Source organism: Tamandua tetradactyla, chromosome 15 (assembly GCF_023851605.1).
Source record: "Tamandua tetradactyla isolate mTamTet1 chromosome 15, mTamTet1.pri, whole genome shotgun sequence".
NCBI lineage: Eukaryota > Metazoa > Chordata > Mammalia > Pilosa > Myrmecophagidae > Tamandua > Tamandua tetradactyla.
Window position 1 is genome coordinate 22,262,403 of NC_135341.1, and position 21,575 is coordinate 22,283,977.

The 21,575-nt window shown below is 39.9% G+C and overlaps 1 protein-coding gene across 2 annotated transcripts in view; it reads left to right on the forward strand.

Annotated features, from left to right (window-relative positions):
- CADPS (calcium dependent secretion activator) overlaps positions 1–21,575 on the forward strand; it is a 494,336-nt gene that overhangs the window by 439,380 nt on the left and 33,381 nt on the right. For both annotated transcript variants that reach the window (XM_077128802.1, XM_077128801.1), the window contains 2 exons: positions 4,633–4,665; positions 11,934–12,041. In XM_077128802.1, coding sequence (XP_076984917.1) covers positions 4,633–4,665; positions 11,934–12,041 — 141 coding nt within the window. The remainder of the gene's footprint in view (positions 1–4,632; positions 4,666–11,933; positions 12,042–21,575) is intronic.

A 21,575-nucleotide genomic window follows, 5' to 3' on the forward strand; every position in this document is an offset into this window, starting at 1 on the left:
TGACATCATCTAAGAACGGAGGCAGGAAACCAATAAAGCAAACACCTTTGATCCACACCCCCTAGTTTGGTGCCTTGTACAGAGTGAGTGTTTGCTTCAGGCATGTGAAAATGTGAACACGTTGCTCACTGACACCTTGTCTTCCTTCCTTTATTCTTGATCTCCATCAGCTTCTCCTGATTTGTGTCTTCATTCCTATCCTTCTTTCCCAGAACTGGCTCTACTCGGGGAGGAAGGGGACTTAGGAATACAGCTAGAAAAGGGGTATTCTTTGAGCCACGAGAGGGGATGGTGAGAAGGCAGGGAGTCTGGGAAAAAGCAGGGAGACTGAGAAAATCAGCCTGAACTCACCATTCTTGCCTCTCCTTGGAGGGGATTTGAATCCCTACTTAGAAAGGAGGCCGGGCCAGGTGTCTGGAGGAAACCTTTCTCCCTTGCCCTTGTCTCTTGAGACCCAGGGCAGATGGCTGGGTCCCAGGGAGCACTGGATATGTTTTATTAACTCTAACAGTGGACGCTGGCCTGCGGAGCTGCCCTCTCACTCGTTCCTAAGCTTGGCCATCCTAAGGAAGCAAGCAGAGGTCTTTGCAGTCAGTCTCGGTGTTTTGGGGGGACAGTTCTCCAGGGCATAAGGTTGTTGCAGAGTTGAGTAGAAAGTATGCCAGAACACTTTCTGAATCAGTCCAGATACTTTCTGGAAACCTGGGGAAAGTCCACATCCCTTTTATGGTAAGAGATTGCCTGTGAGTTAGCCTTGAGCAAAATTATGGGCATCAGAGTGAGGAGCATGTGCTTTGTCTACAGTAGGAGATGGGTATTCCCAGTAATCGTGATGAGAAGAGCTGGCATTTAGTAAGCCCTTACCATGTGCTTTAAACACTTAGGTGGATTCCCTTATTCAATCCTCACAATATCCCCTTGAGTAACATTATTATGGTCTCCATTTACAGAGGAGGTACAGAAAAGTTAATTAACATGCTCAGTCACCAAGCTGTAAAATAGGAAAGCTAGCCTTCTGGCCCAGCCAGTCCTGAACCCATCCTCTAATCACTTCACTAAAAGATTTATTTTGAAGTTAAAGAGAAAAGTTACATACACACATACTTTTAACAACCATGAATGGGAAAATATACATAAAGACAAATTGTAAAACTGATAGTCCTTCTAAAGGAATTCGTACATTATTCATTCAAACAGCCAAATCTATATATATTTGGAGAATAGTCTTGTGTAAATTGTAAATAAACAATAGATCTAGAGACAGTGCCTGGTGCCTGCTTGGATTTTTGACCCTTAGCAATAATTTCAAAGCTAATCGGTTAGGAATTGTTCTTGGTAGATACTCTCTACTTACAATATAGTTGGCAAAAAGACCTGTCCCTATGGATACTTAAGAGAAATGTGATGTTTAAAGGGAGCACCGCTGGCATTATGCCTAAAAGCATTTTGGGAATCAGAGTTCTGGTCCTGGTCCTGCCAATTTATTCACTCTGCCACATGTCGACGTGACTACTGTAAAAAATTAAACTAATGATAACTTCCTACTTCTCAAGGAGACTAGAATCAGAGAACAGGAAGCAGCCTTAGAGGTAACCTCTCACATGGGAAGGGACCACATCCAGCCCATCCTCCACTGCCTCTGCCTGAAATTCTCTAGTGAGGAGGAGGTCTCTATCACTGGGATGGACAATTCCTAGCTGGACTGTGACGGCTGTTTGAACCTTGCACTGGGGCTCCTATCATTTTGCTCCGACATCCTGATTCTGAGCTCTGGAGCCACCACAATCAGGTTCAATCCTTTTGCATTGAAGCTCCTTAACTACAGAAAAAAAAGAGACTATGAAAGAGATTATGATCTTCTTTACTGCTCGTCCCTCCTTTTCCAGGCAAGATGTGTTCACTTTTTTTATGGAATGCAATCCCAGATTCTCCCGTATTCTCAACAACATCCTTCTTAAAGTTCAGTGGTCAGGACTAAAAATCATACTCCATATCTGTCTAAATAGCACTAGACCGTAATTCACCCTGTGCTCTTTGTTGCTGTTATTATGGGATGGGAGGAAGATCAATTAGACTTAATTCAAGTTAGTTATCAGATTAATAAGGAAAACTAATGGGCTGAAGTCTGGTGCGTGTAGGAAAGTGGATGATTTTCATTCATGACATAGAACCTGCCTGGTCTTCCCAAACTGCCTCAAAAGGGATGGAATTTGGCTGGCGTCACTCTCCGGATTGGAACAGCATGCTGGTGGTTAATGGAGAGTAGGCGTGTTTAAAGGTTGATCATTTCAGTCGCAGCAAAACTCCTACCAACTGCCAGGCATCAATTCTGCAGAGCAAAGGAGGCATTTTCTAGCGAAGGAGAATTATTTTGCCAGCACCTGCTCTGACCATTGATGCTTGAATTCCTTGTGCTTTTCCATCACAGTCAAGGGTCTTGGGAGAGCCAGAGGAGAAATGTAGGCTCAGAAGACCCACCTGTGAGTCCTGGCTTCTCTGCCTGCTGGCTGAGACTATGAACAAATAAATTCTTTAAATTCAATGGGGTTTAGTAAACAGTGATGAATAAATGCCCCATTTCACAGGGTGGCTTAAAGAAGAAATTGTACATGAATGTGCTTCGCCAGCTGAAAGACAATGTATAGGTAGTTGATATTATTAGAAATGGAGGAGATTTTTAAGGTAGGAAAGCCACCATCCTGCCTGAACTGAATTCTGAAACAGGAATGGAGAAGAAAGGTTTGATGTTGGGAATAATTTAGTAGAGATGTTAACCATGCAAAACCTGAAAAGCCTCTTTCAAACCCCTTGGAAGGCCAGCAGTCACCGGCCTTTGCAGGTAGTCAACTTGATATACGACAGAGATACATGGCTTCTCCATCTGGTCATCCCTATGCTTATTTTTCAACCACTTTAAAGTCAGAACTGGTCACCAACTTTCTCTCAGTCCTTCCTTCTACAGATTTTCCCCGAGAGAAATTTTTAAGCCATGTACCAGGTGAGTCATCAGGGAGAGAGCCAGGCATGAGACAGGTACAGCCTGTGCCCTCCTGATGTCCTGTGGGAGACAGACATTGCACCAAAAATTACTGAATTGCAGTCGCAGTCAGTGCTGCAAAGAAAAAGTTAAGGATTCTAAGAGAATCTTAAAAAAGGAGAACTTTGGAATCATCTGTGAGGCTCCAATAATTCAAGATACAATGTATTGCCATCTCAATAACTGATCAATATATGTTTGGGCCCTTGAACTTTACAAAGCACTCTCGTATGTTTTCTCATCTGATCAGCTCTCAACTCTGAAAAGCATATGGAATGATCACCTACTTTAGAAATCTAGGAAGTTAGAAAATCTCAGGGACATGAAGTGATTCCCAACTAGTTCTGGAGCTTACAGAACTTCTGATTAAATCCTTGACTCTTTCTACCCCATCCTGGGAGGGGTGGTTAGCTCCTTAGCTTCTGTCCCTTGGGAGCTGACATCTTGAAAATGTAGCTTTGAGGAGACAACAATATGAAAAGCATTCTGATGGGTACTTTGCTGGGAAACATTTGAGTGGAAGGTTGTGATTCCCAATACTGGTCTCAGCCAAATGGTAAGAGGAAACCTTCCTGAGATATGAAGACATCCTAACAGCTTTGTGTACATCACAGTCTCTGAAGTTTTCAGTAAAACTGGAAACTGTCTCTGACCCCAAATGGAGTCCCTCAGCCTCACCTGTGTGTAGAGGAACATGTGGGATCTGAGTCAAAATGAACCATATAATATCAGATATACTCCTCTCAGTTTTAGTCCTCAGACCCAACTGTTTATTGACATCTCAGAATTCATCCAGATATGCTTATGAATTGATCATGATTAGCTGCCATTTGTTCCATGCTTACTATTATATCAAGAGTAAATGGTCCATGCATTCATCCTTCTATCAATCCACTGAAGTAGGCACTGTTAGTATCTCCGTTTTGCAGATAAGGCAACTAAGGCTGGGAGAAATGAAGTAACTTTCCCAAGATCACACAGTTCATTAGTGATAGAGTCGAGATTCAAACGCAGGTCTGACTCCACAAAGTACTCTGCCACTCCAGAAGTACCCTCTATCTCTCTCCTTCTCCCAAACTTGAAAATAAAGTTCATAAGCACGTCCTGCAGTTCCCTTCTGGATTTTTCAGCATCTAAGATTGGGAGATACAATAGCAGACTTGGGACAGTTCTGAATGCCTCTGGCACCCTCCCCACTCCAGCCTCAGCCTCCACAATCCCTCTGGGTTGAAGATGCCAGCTACCGCATTCCCTCCTGTTGAAGGGAGCTGAGTTAGCTGCACCTAAGACCTGAGGAATTCGATTAGGACAAACCTGCTGCCTAATTACACGAAAATCCAAGGTAGAAGAGGTGACAGCGGCCTTAGTGGCTTCTCTAGGCTGCTCAGCCTACAAAGGAGGGAGGGAGGAAAATGCAAAGCAATGGCTTGAAATAAAATAGAAAACAGATTTTATTTTTTAGTACCTTGTTGTTTTTTCCTGTTCAACTCCATATGCCAACATATTGTTTTAACTCTGATGGTGATTCAGCATTGAGCTGTGAACAATTAAACATAAATACCAGCCTCATATCCACCCTCTTCTTTCCTCCTTAGGTGAAAGCAGCTTCCAAATATGTGGATGTACCTGTGAGTATTTGAATCTTTTTTTTTTTTTGCTTTCATCAGAATTTTGATGGTGCTATTTCTGTTACCTGGTGCTAAATTCTATATCCCTGACTTGAGTCATTAGAAAGAAAGAAGCCAAAAATATTTCAGAGTAAAATCTTTTTTTTTTTTTTGAGAAAAAAGTAGTTTTTTTGATCAGATAGAGGGATTCTGTTTGAGACTAAAACCAGTTCACTTTCATTTTCACTTTTGTTGATTTCTCTGCTATGTTTCATTCTCATATTAACCTGCTTACTCCCCCTTGCATGTATAGCTTGGGAGGTGAGCTGTGAGCTAGAAATTTACACAAAGGTGCCAGTATTTTTAAAAAACAAATAAATTCTGAATTTGTTCATTTTGGGGTCAATTCTGTAAATGTTTTAAGGAAACCTTGCAAAACTACTTATAATTAGTGCAGTCCTCATTAATGAAGAGAGCTCTCAAAGTTCACAGATAAAGCCCTTGAAGTTGCCCAAAATTTACATTTAAATTGAGGTTAAGTACTACACATGAATGCTAGAGTGTGGGATTACCTGTGATAAATCAGGATACATTTATAGACAGACTTTGCCCTGCCTATTAGCAAAATAAAATTGGAGAGATTTAAATACATTGCAATAAAGGGGAAAAGGAAATGATTGTTTCTCCATTTCTAACAAGAGGTGTGAGTCTATTATAAAATATTAAATTTTAGAGAGCTTATCTCAACAGCCGCCAAGGGTCTTGTGCCGAACGTTTCTCATTCTGAACGTGGTTAAGTACCCTCCTTGTTCAAATACTTATTTGTTAAAATTTGTTTTTTTCTAAATGGATTTATATTAACATTTAAATTCATTTCCCCAGGAAGCTAAGTGTGTAATGGTTTATTGGCTTATTTCTCAAAGGAAGACGAAATGGAAAATTGAAGTGAACTTAGCATTGGCATATATTTTGTTTGTTTAATGATAGAATGTGCAATCAATAATTATACTTTGAATTTATATAATACTTCTCATCGAGGGACTCAGACTGTTTCACACAGATCGTCTTTATAACAGAGAATGGAAAAAGTTCACATAACTACAGTGAGAAGAGAAGTTAAGTAATGTATTTTCCAAGCCCCAAAGTATGAACTTTCAGTTCATGGGGAGCAAAAATGTGCAAATTATTTGCGTCTCTTTCCCCATCCTTAAGATGGAGATAATACCTAACTGTGGGACTTAAGTGAGACAAACCATGTGGAACGCCTAGAGCCATACTTGGCACTCAGTAGACATTTCAGCAGCAGGAAAAGGCCTTGCAGTGGTAGGAGAGGGGGGTGCAGTGGCTGCCCATTCTCCACCGTATGGCTCACCGTGGAGGAAGCTGCGGTGAATTCACTGACATCAGCTCTTCACCTGCTCTGGACTTCAGCAGTGATATAAATTGAAACTCTAGGTTTCCAACCTGAAGATCTAGTGGCTAGGGTGGGCCATGGTGGCTCAGCAGGCAAGAATGCTTGTCTGCCATGCCAGAGGACCTGGGTTCGATTCCCAGTGCCTGCCCATGTAAAAAATAATAATAATAAATGAAAAAAAGATCTAGCGGCTAAGATATGTTTTGTGTAGGCCTCAAGGCAGAGGGGAGAGCTCAACAATGAGGTGTGAGCAGGTGACCAGTAGGCAAGGCCCAAATAACTGGAGACATTTTATCCAGCAACTGGTACTATCCTCAGGTTTTGTCAGGTCGAACCACATGAACCTACCCACATTTTGAGTAGGTCAAAAAAGTCGAATATCAGTGATTTCATGTGGTTCTGCCTAATAATTTCTACAGGTTAGATTCAGGTTGATAGTAAAGACAAGGGGAAAAATGGACTCTACATCAACATGAAACATCCCCTGCTCTGTACTCACCCAGTGTTCGTAGATGAAGTATGCTATATTAGAAGACTTGCTAGGCTAAGGTATCACAAAAAGAAATTAACGCAGTTTCTGCCCTCTAGAGATGCAGAAGAAAAGGCTGCAGCATGTCCCCAGATATGATACAATTACCACTGATTCTATGCATATGATAATAACAGCCATCACCAAAACGTGTAACACACTCACCATGTGCCAGGAGCTGTTTCTAAGCAATTTACTTTTAATCTTCCCAAGACAAAACTTTTCAGTTGAAGAAACTGAGGCATAAAAAGATTAATTTGCCCAGAGTGCCACAGCTGGTTGGTGTCAAAGCTAAGAATTTAAACCTATGCTCTTAAGCGCTATACTATACTACAAGGTGATTTGAGTTAATCCATCTTTTATTTAGATAGCTATGTAATTTGTTTAGCATTAGAAAAAATATAATTAACACATCAAACCCACGATTTCACCAAGTGTTATGGTTTAGGATAAGGCAAAATGTCAAAATTAAGTTAACATATGCTTTTATAGCAAATAATATTATAGTAACAATGATATTATATAAAGGTTTCGGTAAAATAATCTTATAGTAAATAGTAGTACATAATATACTTATGTACAATGTATATATTATTTACATATAGTAAATAATAGCAATCATTTATTTCCCAAATTAACTCTGTGAGGGGGCTAATATTCTCATCCCACTTTACAGCTGAGGAACCTAATGTACAGAGAGGTTAAGTAGAATTCCCAAAGTCACCTGCAAAGTCAAGTGAGTAAGCTTGAATAAAGATTCAAGCCCAGGTAGTTTGATTACAGAGCCTGCACTTCCAGCAGTGTGCTAGAGTCTCCTAGCACTGGCTCCCAAGAGTCAATTGCATACATCTCTTTCCAACTCTGTCTTCAGTGAGGTTACACTGGTAATTTCAAATCAGACATGGTGGGAGTATTTACACCACTCAAATTGGCAGGTGCTAAAAATCAGGGTTTGTTTTGTGTGTTTGTTTGTTTTCGTTTTGGAGAGCCAGTTTGCCAGCATGATGCTGAATTGAATATTACCTACTAAAGCGGTGGTTCCCAAACCAGCATGTGCAGCAGTCATCCTTGGCAAGGGTTTTGGTTTGTTTTCGAGTTTTTTTTTCAGATAGAGATTCCCACCACTCCTACAACCACCCCACCCCAAGATTCAGATTTAGTATCTCTAGGGTAGAGCTTATCCTTTGCTAAAAAGGGATAGCAGAAGTTTGGAAACCAAGGGACTAACTTGGCTGTGCATTGGAATCACCTTGGGAGCTTTTGCATCTGTTAAAGCGGAGGCCACTTACCAAAAATTGAAACAGAATATCTGGGGGTGGGGCCCCAGCATCAGTATTTTTTTAAAGCTCGCAAGGCTTTTCTAATTTGCAGCCAAGATCAAGAACCGTTACATAAAAATCATTTCTCAAGTTGATCCTAACTCTGAAGACTCTGAATTCATGTGTGTTGCCCTGTGAGGGTTGGGCACACAATTTATTGGTTAGTTCCATGTGGGGACTAGTAGTTAGGTACCTTAGAGATTTGTCTCTTAATACAAAGAGAAACACTGCTAGTAGTCACCCAAACATTGCATAATCCCCAAAGCATCTCTCTTTGTCTTACATGCAATATTCTACCCATTGATCTATGTAGCAGAATTGCATTACTGATTAGAGCTTGCCTAGGATAATGACATTTTGAGTTTGCTTTCCTCAAGCTCAGAAGTGTCCTGATAGGGACAAGCTTAGTCTTATTTTTCCTAGGCTACAAAATGGCTTAATCACAAATTAAGTCTTCCACACCTCGGTAGAAGTAACTATACAGGCATTTACTTGTTTGTTGCTTGTTTAACATCTTTTCTAAAATCTGCAGCCTATTCTGTTAGTGTGCCCAAGATACATTTTAAAATAAGCAGACAGTTTTACTGTGAGATACAGAAAACCATCACCTAAAGGTTTATCCCATCGTGTGTAACAATGTGGCATGAAGCCCAATTTATCTAATAGCATGAGTTGTTCAGATAAGTATTGTCTTAATTTGCCAAGGCTGCTATGACAAATACCACACACTGAGTGGCTTTAAAGGAATTTATGGTCTCATGGTTTCTGAGGCTAGAAGTCCGAAATCAGGGTCTCCACCAAACCATGCTTTCTTCTCAATCGGTAGCATTCTGGTGCTGGCTTGCCATTAGCCTTGGGGTCCCTTGGCTTGCACCTCTCCCTCTGTCACATGGTGATCTGCCTCATTCTCTGGTTTCTGCTGACGTCTGGCTCCTACTGACTGCATCTGAATTTCCTTTGCTTATAAGGACTCCAGTCATGTGGATTGAGGCTCACCCTGCTTCAATTTGGCCTCATCTAAACAGACTCCTCAGATTTCCTATGTACAAATGAGTTCACACCTTACATGATAATAGCATCTTTGAAAATCCTATTTACAAATGATTCACACCCACAGGACTGAGGTTTAGGACCTAGACCCGTCTTTATGGGGGGACATGATTCAATCCCCAAAAGTATATTTTCCAGGTAACTACAGGTTAGTTTGATTGTGAACGGTTCTTATTTTAATCATTTTGTTTGGAAATCTGCTTAAAATGCATTGCACCTCTTTCCCTGCCTTTATAAGCAGGGTGCTGACCATAACTTAGCACTTGCTCGATGACTGGGGATCACCATGATTTCCCAGGGGCTGCACAGTCACCGCTTCTCTCAGGGCCTCCTGAGGTCCAGGGCAGCTTTGCTTCCAGTGAGTCTGCATGCCTGGTGTCACTGAGCCACCGCCCTCATGCCCAGGGAATCAGGAAAAGTGACAGTTCTGTTTCAGAAAATTCCCCTCTTCCCCATACCTGGCCCACCAAGGGAAGGAAAACCGGAGAGCCAAACTTGTTGAAATTGGATATAAGGCTGGTTAAGAAGGAAGGTGGTTGTGAAGGGGGCCTGAAGACCCTATTATGAGAAAAGCGTACATGTTTTAATGCAAAGACTTTGCCGTTTTAATTTTTATGTTGACTCCTCTGAGACCCCTTTTTTCTTCTCGGTTCTAAAGAAAATTCTAAAGGTAGGTAAGGCCATGGAGTGATATAATATAGTGGCTCATGTTTGTACAGAAATTCATGTCTACTAAGGCACTTTCACCTGCATTAATTTTAGCTAATCATCATAACAACCTTCGAAGGTAAGTAGGGGAGCTGTAACTATTCCAGTTTCACAAGTGGAATAACTTAGACCCAGAGAAGTTTAAATGATTTGCACGTGGTTTCACTGCTAGTAAGTTGGGGTAGGGTGGTAGGGGGAGGGTACAGATTTCTTAAAAATTCAAGAAATCTGACTGAAGAGTTTAAAAAAGAGAGATGTTTGGGGAATGGGGATAGATTTGTTCATTCATTCATAGATTCATTCACTGAGCAAAATTTTCTGAGCACCTACTATATACAACGTACGATTCTGTGTGCTGGGAATACAATAGAAAGTAGACCAAATAAAGTACCCAGAATTGATGGAGCTCATGTTCAAGTTGGAGAAAAAAAGACCAAAAATAAAAAAAAAAAAAAAAAGCAAGAAATAAGTATACAACCCAATGCCAGGTATCAGTAAGTGCCATGAAGAAAAATAAAACAGAGTCAAAAGATGGAGAATTGCGGAGCTTCTTTACTACCTGAGATGATTCACACTGGTTTTGTTTTAAGTGTTTTAAACTTAAATGAAATGCCCTTTTGAGAAGCACAGTAAACCTAAGTGAAAAGAGAAACAGTGGTGACAATTATCATTATTGTAGCTCACTGTCTTTGACATTGCAGGTGACTAATAGGTCTCCTGAATTTGGCTTCGGATCTTAGCTCTACGATAACTGTGGGTGCCCAGGAAAAGACCTATCTACCACAAACACCACCAGGGAAGAAATGGAAACAATCATAATAGGGTTCTCAAGTCCCCCAGGCAGGGGTCTCCATCCCCTACCGAGAATGGCCTTTGATATGCAGCTGCCAAAGGGAGAGGAGAGAGGTGCCAGTTTAGATCTGACAGCTATCCCTTACATCTCGCTGGAGAACCGCTCTTGCTTTGTATCATAAAACTGCAACAATTATGGGACCATCATGGAACCTACCCAATCCATTCGCTGAAAATTGCTTGAAAGTGTAACACTTGACTACCGTGGCTTTGGGTTGTCCTCATTGTTTTTCAAATTAATACCTTGTCATTGTTTCAGCAGGTGTTAAGAAATGTTACTCGCATCCCAGGGGCCAAGCATTGGCCCTTTGCTTGATAATTGTTTGCTTTGTATAAGGAAAAAAAATACAGTCCTACTGTTTCCAAACCTTCCTCATTTTCACCCTGGAAATTACACAGAAGTGTTAACTAACTTCAATTTACAGGCCCTGACAGTCATGTCTTATAGAGAAATGATACTTTCTGATCTAAGGTAAATCACAGTAATGAAAACTAATCTTTTTAGTTATTAGCAAACATACTTATGTACTGTGGAAATTTAAGGGGTTTGTGGCAGCTCTCCTAATGACCCATATTACAGCGTTTTAATAGGCTTCTTTAGTGATAACTCTGATTGCGACAACTCAAGCAGTGTGAATTCTGAGTTTCTTTTTTTTTTCTTTTTTCTTAAAATAAATTTTTTACTAACCACTGGCTGAACCACCTGCTTACCTTTACAGAAAATCTGACTTATTTAAAAATCAAATCCCTTTCCCCTCTTTTTTTAATCCTTGGACTAAGGGTTGCACCGGGAAGCAAAGACAAATGTCAAAAGTCTCCTCTGAGTAAACTATTAGCAAATGCACACTACATACTCAAGTTTAACTAGCCCCCCCCCCAAATGTGATTTGGGTAGGAGGGGTTGTGGATTGAAATGTGATTTCTTTATTTAGCGCTTTCTCGTTTAAAAATAAAAGAAGGAGGAAAATGAAGTTGGGAAAGGCTATCGCCTTTCTTATGATACATTAAGGGCAATGGAAGACAGAGCAGGTTTTGATGTGCTTTAATAGGGGTTTCAACCCAAAGCAAAGCTAGAGAATATCTCTGGGATATCCAGCGCACATTTAGAGCATCTTTGCCAGAAAAAAAAAAAATTAGTTAGTAGAAACAATAAGACCCTGTAATCCCAACTCCCTTCTTAGCCTGGCTTGATTCCTGGAAAGAGCAGAAAGTTCTATTATCAATTCCTACGGATCCAGGCTGTGCGTAACTGCACTGTGGCTGCAAAGGTGGCCCAGCCAAGGCAGTGGGGGAAGGGCAAGGGGAGGGGGGAGGGCGAGGGGAGGGTGGGCTGGGATGAGGTGGGGAGAGTAAAGATGCATCAAGGAAGAGTCACTGTCTGAAAATCCCATTTTCATGTTTTCCTGTTTCTTTGCAGAAACCTGGGATGGACGTGGCCGATGCCTACGTGACTTTTGTCCGCCACTCTCAGGATGTCCTGCGTGATAAGGTCAATGAGGAGATGTATATAGAAAGGTTATTTGATGTAAGTAAATGCCTTCTCCTCCTTGAAGAGCAGGGAGGAGACACCCCAAAATGTGACAAAATAAGAGACAGGAGGATAAGTCACATTTTGAGAAAATGGATTGGTCCTGATTCAAACAAAATCTTTTCTTCTCCCTCTGCCTTAGGCTCTTATCTGTTGTGTGTCTGTTCTGAACTCACTCTGGCGTGGCAGTGTCTCGGTCCCAATCTGTGTGATATGTAGGGCGGCGGGCAGCCTCTCAGCGGGCAGGCTGGTTCCCCGCACGAAGCTTGTGAGGCAGCTTCCTCTCACTGGCAAAGACCCTCCCTGATCATCGTTCTCCTCCTTGCAATCTGGCCCCGCTTTAGGGAGACATTCTCTTCAGCAAGGCTGAGGCCAGTTCCCGCTCTTGGAGGTGGTACCTCCCTAACACCCGCTGTGGCATGCAGATGTGCAGTAAATGTGGCATTGCTGTGGCTTCGAAGGCAGTTCCGTTTCTGGAAGATTACAAGCCCATAAAGCCCCTAGGTTTGGGAAAATGTTTATGCTGACGTTGGCTCAGTCAGTGGCAGCTCTAAAACACTGCGTCCCTTGCCCACCCACCCACCTGAAAACGTGGGTGAATAAGCAGGTGTACAAAGAGCAGGTCTCTGGGTCTCACAGCTCCAGGCAAAACCTTATCAGCAAACACAGATTTCCGAGGGTTAATAGTTACCGTGCAGTCTCACTGCCACCATGACTACATCTGCATTGCCAAAGCAAGCCACTGAGGCAAAAAGAAGAGAAAGAAAAAAAAAAAGGAATCTGTTTCGGTCTCAAATTGTCTGCCTTTTTCAGGCCAAAGCAGATGGGGTTGCCTTAATTTAGTCAGATTATTTTGCTTCCGGTCTTCACTGAATTTGCCAGTGTAGACCCGGCCAGAGTGCATGGAAGCAGATCTATTTGTCTCTGTGTGGCTCTAATTGTGCAGCATACTCCTGTCTCGTGATACGTGAGCTCTTTCTGTCCAGGTTTCTGTATTTTTAGTGCCAGCTTGAACATTAATGTTTTGGTCGACTATGGAATCCCTGTTTCTATATTTTTTTTCTGTGATTTGTGTTCGGCAGTTTACATTGAGGTTTGTTGGTTTGGTTTGGTTTTTGTCCGATAGCTAAGTGAGCTCACTGTTGGCACTGCTTTGGAATTCTGCAGCTTCTGACTTAAATGCTTTGTCTTCCAGCTCTTTTGCTTTTCTCGTGTGTCAAAAAGCCTCTTTTCTTTTCTTACTGTTTTTTTTTTCCCTTCCTTTTCCAATCATCCCCTTTTTCTGTGCTCGATATCCCTCTCTCCTTTGCATTACCTTTCCTTAAGAAAACCTTCCTTCCTTTTTAATTCCCAGCCGTCCTCTCTCGGATTAAAATGGAACTTATCTCTCATGTCAAATGTTTTATCACATTATATCAAGTGGCATGAATTAGAATCAAATAATCTTCCTGTGTACATCTTCTAGCATGACCCACATCCACTGAGAATGCCTCATACATGCATAAAGCTCACCAGCGGGTCCTCCCCCTTCTCTGCATGTGTGCCTTTATGAGAGTACGGAGCCTGGAATGTCTGGGGGCGCAGTCACCCATCCAACAGGCATTGAAAACGGAGGCAGGCAGCACCTGCGGGTCTGCAGTTAGGAGTGGGGACGCTCGGCCCATCTCCACTGAATTAAATTCCAAACCACAAATTTGCAAGAAGCCTGTGGATTGTTCTTTTCAATGCCTAGGTTGCCTTTTTTTTTTTTTTTCCTTTGATCAGTATCTTCTGAGTCTCTGAGTCTCAGTTTTGTGTGGCCCGTGCGTACGCGTGTGTGTGCGTGTTCCTATATGAGCGTGTGTGAATAACCTCATGCTCTCCGAAACTTAAAAACATCTAGTACTGAATTTGATGTTTAATCTGCAGTTTAGCCTGTGGCTTCATTGATAAATAACATACCCTTCCCTCTTTTTTTTTTTAAATTAGAAGTACAGGAAAAAAATTTTTTTTAAGGTAGCCTTGTTCAAGGCAGCAAGACAAATTTTCCTCTTCTGTGTCTCTTTTAAAGACAAAGTCCAACCGAGTCTTTATTTAAAAGTATGAGCATAGCCTTGGCTGGCACAGATGGTAAAACTGGACTTGTCTGACACAAGCAGGACACAGACAAATCCAAGTCCTCTGGCCTTTAGTGTGGATTAATAATGAAATATTACTACGAACATGTTTTTCATGAAGCAAATTATGTTCAAGGTCATTCAAAAATTCACAAATATCTCCAGTTCCTTGTTGATTACACTGAACAGCATAAAATGGTTTCAGTAATATGGAAACCCCTACAATTGAGTCTCATATTAACCCCTACAATTGAGTCTCATATTATCCCAATTATGTTTTATCAAGGGAGTCATAGTTATACCTTCCCGATTATCTGATTTTAAAAGCTTAGCCATTGCAATCAGTCACTGCACATCACCCCCACTAAAAAAAAAATTTTCCGGGCCTTATATAGATAAAACAAATTTCTTTGTCATTTGTTTTCTTACTTTCCAAATAACCTGCTCCCCTAATTTACAGAATATTGGCGCTAGGCAACCTATCTGATTAAGTGCAAAAAGAAGTTATTGAATCTGTCATGGATTTAAAACATTTGTCATTTGAAAACCCAGAGCTTCTCAAAAAGCTTCATTACCATGCAGTCTTGGTAATTTAATTCAGTACTTACTGTTTTTCTATAATCTAGCAGCAAAACATCAGATTACCAACATGTTTGATTATTTTTCGGCTTCTGTTTCCTCAAGCATGGTGTTTATTTCTTTGCGTATATGCTCTGCAAGGCTCTCGTGTCCACCGAGCTAAACAAGGAGAAAGAAATATTAAGGCAGAAGGGGCTGCGAAACCTGCCACCCTAAATTTCTTGCTGTGATTAATGAATTCTTTATGACCCATTCCTTAATGGTAGTGGTCCTGGGGCAGGTTTCTAAATAATTGGCAGAAATCTATTGAGAAAGACTTGTTGATCTGGGAGGTTTCTCTTCCAAATTGTTGCATTTTGATAAATGGCAAAAATGAATAATAGGAAATTAGCATTTTGAATGAAGAAATATATATATATCTCCTTCGAAATTGTTTGCTGTTTGGGGGTTGTTGATTCTGACGTCTCATTCTCTGGGTTTTATTCCTGCTGGCATCTGTCATTCAGAGGCTTGTTCTCAGAGTTCCTGTTGTGTTTTTAGCTGTGTTTCAAATTTCGGTTTTATTTACCTGATAAGTCCTGTAAGTTTTGCTATTTGGCATTATTTCTTTTTGTGCCCTTTGAGTTTGCCCTTGTAGAAAAGGCTGGATGGCTTTAGTGTGTGCTTGTATCTGAGACTATTTGAACTAATAACTGGTCATTACATGAGTGCATCTTCTGTTTTAACTGTGCGCCTACCCCCAGTGCTCTCTGAGCTGATTTTCTCTCTGCCTCGTCACTGTACTTTTGGCTGGAAGTGGGTGCTTGTGGGAGATTATCGGCAAAGCATTTGGGGCTCTATATTTGATGTTCTGCATTTTTATCTCTCTTATTATGTAACTTAGGAACAAGCTTTCCAAATTCATCCACACCGATTTTTTTTTTTTTTTGATAGGCATTCTCTAGGTTTATTGAAGAAATACATTTGGACATTGAGTTGCCTAACTGGGTCTCTCTTAATATAGTTAAAGTTTTCCTATTTATTAATCTAACTGATTGACATAATTCTCACATAGTCTTTTTTGACGTTGCACCTAAGAAAAAAAACTTACCCTGTTCAAAATTAAGTGGTGATCAAAAAAAAAAGTCTTCAAACTGTTCTTTGTAATATTTCACATGTGCTGCTGTACATTTTTTTCATTTGCATTTCTCTAATTTTTTCCTAAAAAAAAAAAGAAGTACAATTATAAACTGGTTACAGTTGCTACAAAATAATAGTATATAATGTTTTGAGATGAAGGATGCAGTGATTTAAAGCAGGAGAATGTTCTAATATGTACAACAACAATGAATTTAAATTACACTAAAAATGCTGAAATTTTACAAGAAAATCAGATTGCTGTAGGACTCAAGTGAAATCTTGGCCTCCTTGAAAATTCTTGCTGACTTTTAAAGAAAATATAGAACACTGATATGAAATTGCTCCATATTCCTAAAGCAGCAGCTAAGGAGGAACGCACAAGCTCAAGAAATAACTTGAAGACCACGATTTAAAGCTGGAGTGTCCGTAAATCATGCAGATGGCATCCTCCACCCCCCCCCCCCTTCTCTGGTGATTAATTCAACATCTTCCCCCAAACAAAAACATGCTTTTCGAAATTAGAGCTCAGATCATCAAGAGAAACACCTAAGATTTCAAGGTCTGAACAAAAATTAATTTATTTTCTTTCCTCCTTGTACTTCTTGAAGACACAGACGGAGAAGAAAATCAGGATTAAAAGAGATGTGCTTAGGGTGAATTCATCTGCTTAAACCTCACAGGCTCGGAGATGAGTGATTAAAAAGCCATCTCAAACTTGGATGGAATCCACGTGGACGGTAATGCTGCACCCGCAATAGCTTTCCTCAGTCCCCGAGTCATTGTGGCCCAGGGAACATTCGACTGGAGATGATACATGGATTATATAGGTCAATTATACACTTAATCTGCCTTCCGGAGGATTAAGTATTTGCAGATTGACTCTGCATTTGGCTTCTCCGAGGCAGTTATCAGATCAGGAAAGGGCCCCTTACCAAACCACCTTGGAAAAACTTAATCAGGCAGCGTGGCCAGGCTTGGAGGGGGCTGCTGCTCGGTATTCTTTGCCTTGCACAGATTTTAATTTGCTCTTTCATTATCAAATCGAGTATTTGCCTACTTTACATGTCAGCACAATAATTGAGTGTGAATATTTCCTTTTAAAAGGGTAATTTGAAAAATGAAATCTCTGGTTATTAAAATGAATTTACTGTATTTATATGTGAAACCACAGATAACCTGATTTTAATAACCTTGTTAAATTACCACAACACTATATATATGAACGTATTTCAATCAAAGTAGGAGTCATCCTGCTCCGGGAAATAAGTCCTGAAAAATAGGCTATGAGGAGAGCATTTTATCTATAAGATACGTCACCATGTATCCAGGTGCAGAATTTGTTTCAAATACAAAGCGAGGGGAGCTGCAGGAGATTCACCAGTATGATAGGCTGCAGTTTTAGAGGCCGGTTAAAGAAAATGGAGACCTCAGGAATACTAGACACTTGAGATAGTGAGTTAACTCCTGTACCAGCAATAATTAGACGTGAGTGCGTGAATGGGAGTTATCCTTGTGTAGTGACCATGGGCCTTGCATCTGGAGCCTTCTGTCCTCACCAGCTAGATGACCTTGGGCAAGGTATTTCACCTCTCAGAGCCTCAGCTAGTTCACCTATAAAGTGGGGGCGATACCAAATAGAATCTTCCCGGTAGAGTTGTTAAGAGGACAAAATGCCATACGCATCTGCAGCCTCAGGCTCAGAGAAAGCATTTGGTGTTGACCTTCATCATCACCATCATCTTCTTCTTCACCATCATCGTTGGGATAGACTCATTTCCCCCAGACCTCTTTCTTCTTGTTAAACAATACTCAAGATCAGTTTTGAAGTGCTGTAAGAATCTCATGATCACTTTAAGGCATTAATCCCAAGCTTGCTTAGAATTACTCACCAGCAGCCTGCTACCTTTTTACTTTTGGTAAAACATTCATTTCTGAAACAGGCAGAAAAAGGATGGTCAGGACTGCAGCTTTGAAGCCAGGCAGGAGGAGGTATCCTGGTTTTGCCACTTCCTTTCTCTCTAACCTCAGGTGGATGACTTAGTTTCTCTAAGCCTCAGTTTCCTCATGCATAAGAAACCTATTTCTTATAGTTATTGTGAGGATTAAATAACATAATGACTATAGACTGCCATAGTTAAAACTTCAACAAACCTTTTATTATCATCATCATTATTGTCACCAGCACGTCTCAGAGACCCACCTGTTCCATCTAGTGATTATGAAATGACCTAGCCCAACCCTCTCAACCAAACCATAATACACTGGCAAATAAATCACAAATGAACGTGAGATTTGTTTATGGGAGATGTGGAGTTGCAGCAAATATACATTATGAAATTTAGACGATACAACCAAGCAAAAATAAGAATATTGGCAGGTTATGTCTCTATCACCTAGAGATTATTACTTGAAAATTTACTGTTTGGGATCTTTTTCTATATGCTTATATACAGATATAATTTAATAAGAATAAAACTATATTTTGCATAGATTTTAGCTTATTTTTTCAGTTAATCTCCACTTTCATGTCAGTAAATGTTCATCCGATACACAGCCCATATTCAGAATTCCCTGCTTCTCCTGAAAATATTCTTCTTGGCTGGTCTCTGCAAGCCAGGATCCAATGCAGGGTCACACAGTGCACCTGGCTATGATGGCCCTTCAGTTTCTTTTTACAAGAACTGGCCGTTTTATCATGACCCTGACTTGTGAAAGGGACTGCCTAGCCAGTTGTCCTGCAACCGGAGTTGTTGTTTTCACTATCTAAACATAATACTGATTCTGAGAGAAAAAAAAGTCTAGCTGAATTCAATCAAGTAGACTTGTAAACATAATTGGTAATTTAACAGAATTTAACCAGGGTTTTTGTAAGCTGCTCCTTGTATGTAAGAACTTCTGAGGCTAGGTTTGAAAAAATAAAAATAAGCTAAATAGCAAGAAACCCACAGAGGCCAGGGTGCAAATTGGCCATGTGAGACCTGCAATGACTATTTCATGTGGTAAGGCATAGGAATCTGAACTGGATAGGTAAAGCTGAGGTCCATGGACCAATATTTATTGTGTTGTAGTATGTGCTCTGGCAAAGCCTTGGAATAGTGACTTTTTAACTTAATTATACTTAAAATTTTCCAAAATTTACTAACACTCCATATCCACCAAGCAACAACTCCCCTTCTCCCTTCCTCCCATCTGCTGGTAATCTATAATCTCCTTTCTGTCTTGATGAATTTGCATATTCTACTTATTTCATATATGTATAATCATACAATATTTGTTCTTTTGTGTCTGACTTATCTCACTCAGCATGATGAGCTCAGTGTTTATCCCTCTAGTATCAAAAATCAGAACTTCATTCTCTTTTATGGCTGAATAATATTCCATTGTGCATATACACCACATTTTGTTTCTCCATTCATCTGTTGGTGGGCATTTGGGTTACTTCCACCTTTTGGCTCTTGTGAATATGCTGCTATGAACATTCATGGTCAAGTCTCTGTTTGAGTCCATTGTCAATTCTTTGGATTTAACTAGAAGTGGGATTTCTAGGTGATATGGTAGTCCTTTCTTAATTCTTTTTTTTTGGCCACATATATAAATTATATTTCTTTTAGTAGGCTTTGTAATTATCACAGACAAGAAAAACAGTTTGCTTTTTTAGTAAATCCATAAACTTTATGTGCATGAACTTGCATTAGTATTTTCATATACCAAGCTCCATTCTGTTTAGAATAAAAACTGAACAGGTTTTACAATTCAAAATAAAAGTAAACCTACTAAAAGAAAGTTAAATTCCTTATCAGTAACCACACCCACTCTTCTTCCATCAGCTTCTAAAAATCGTTCAGCCAGTAATTTTTTTTAACTTTTTTTCCTTTATTAGAGAAGTTGTAGATTTACAGGACAATCATAATAAAAAATACAGGATCCCCATATCCACCCTATTATTAACACCTCGTGCTGGTGTGAAACATTTGTTACAATTGATGAAAGCATGTTTTAATAATTGTACTATTTATTAACTTTAGTCCATGGTTTAATTTAGGATTCATTGTTTGAATAGTGTAATTCCATGGATATTTTTAAATTTTTCATTCTGTTACCATATAGACATCTAACATATCCCGTTTTACTCACATTCAAATATACACTTCAGCGCTCTTAATTGCATTCACACTGTTGTGCTGCCATCACCACCATCCATTACCAAAACATTTCCATCATTCCAACTAGAAGCCCTGTACATTTTAGGCCTTGACTTCCCATCTCGTATCCCCACCCATCCCCTGGTAACCTACATTCTAGATTCTGACTCTATGAGTTTGCTTATTCTAATTATTTCAAATTGGTAAGATCATACAATATTTGTCCTTTTGTGTCTGGCTTGTTTCAGTCAACATCAAAGTCCATTCATGTTGTCACAGGTATCAGGACTTCATTCCTTTTTACAGCTGAATAATATTCCACTGTATGTATATACTACACTTGCTATGAGCATTCATTGACAGGTATCTGAGTCCCTGTTTTCAATTCTTTGGGTATTGTCCTAGAGGTGGGATTATCAGGTCTTATGAAAGTCCTATGTTTACCTTTCTATGGAACCACCAAAACCATCTCCCAAAACAGCTGCACCATTTTACGTTCCCATGGACCAGTGATTTTGACACACACACACTCCCATACTATCAGAAAGTTTCCTTTGTTAGCTCTACTGGGATTTTCCATGTGATACCATTCTGAAATTAAGCCCTCCAGATCAGTCTGAAGCTGGACTTTTCAAGATTTTTCAGCTCAAATTTTAACTGAACTATGACTTTGTCATCCTCTCTTATCTGCCTTCTCATCTAAGACACTCTTTAGTATGTGTGTGATTACATCACACCAGGAAAAAAAATCCAAAACCTACCAAGAAAGACAGCTAGGAAAGGAGAGACAGTTGATATTTTTCACTTGGTTTTGAGCCCCAAAGTAAATTTTGATTGTTAAGCAATGTCTTGAATCATGCATTAGGAAAATAGAGGTGTGTCATTTCCCAAGAAGAAGGAAACTAGACACAAAGTCAGGGGGAAATGAGAATTGGATAACACATCCTCTCACCTTGGTTTGTAGCATTACCTGATATATAAATATATACATAGACACACACACATAATATATAAATTTACAGTTATTGTGAGGATTAAATAACATAATGAATGTAAACTGGCATAGTTAAAAAATTCAATGAGTCTTTTATCGTCATCTCATAGAATTACTTATTCTGATATTTTTGTATATATACTTTATCAGGGAGAAATATCACCATTCTAAACCCTATTTAGTTCCTGGAAGTAAACCCCAGAATCAAGACCTTTCCAAACTGGATTTAGAGAACAGTCCAATCTCATTTTAGCCCCAGCTCTCCTCTTCCTGGTTTTCTACCTCTCATCATCCAAATCTCCTCAATAGATTTGATCATTCCTCTCCTATTGAGGTGAAGAGGATTTAAAGTGCTGTCCTTCTTGGAATATTTCAATTCTAACAAAATATTTTTACTAAAGGAATAAAGTTCTAATACCATCTGTGAAATGATAGAAAGCAAGCTCCATTTGGGAGGGGACAGAATGAATACTATTTTGACACCTCTGAAGTCCTATTGAATGAATCTCTAATCCAAATGTGTGCCCTCTCTTGCCCATGGCCTTCACATTAACAAGTAAATGATAGCAATTAATTGCTATCCTTTTGGATTCTTAGGTAT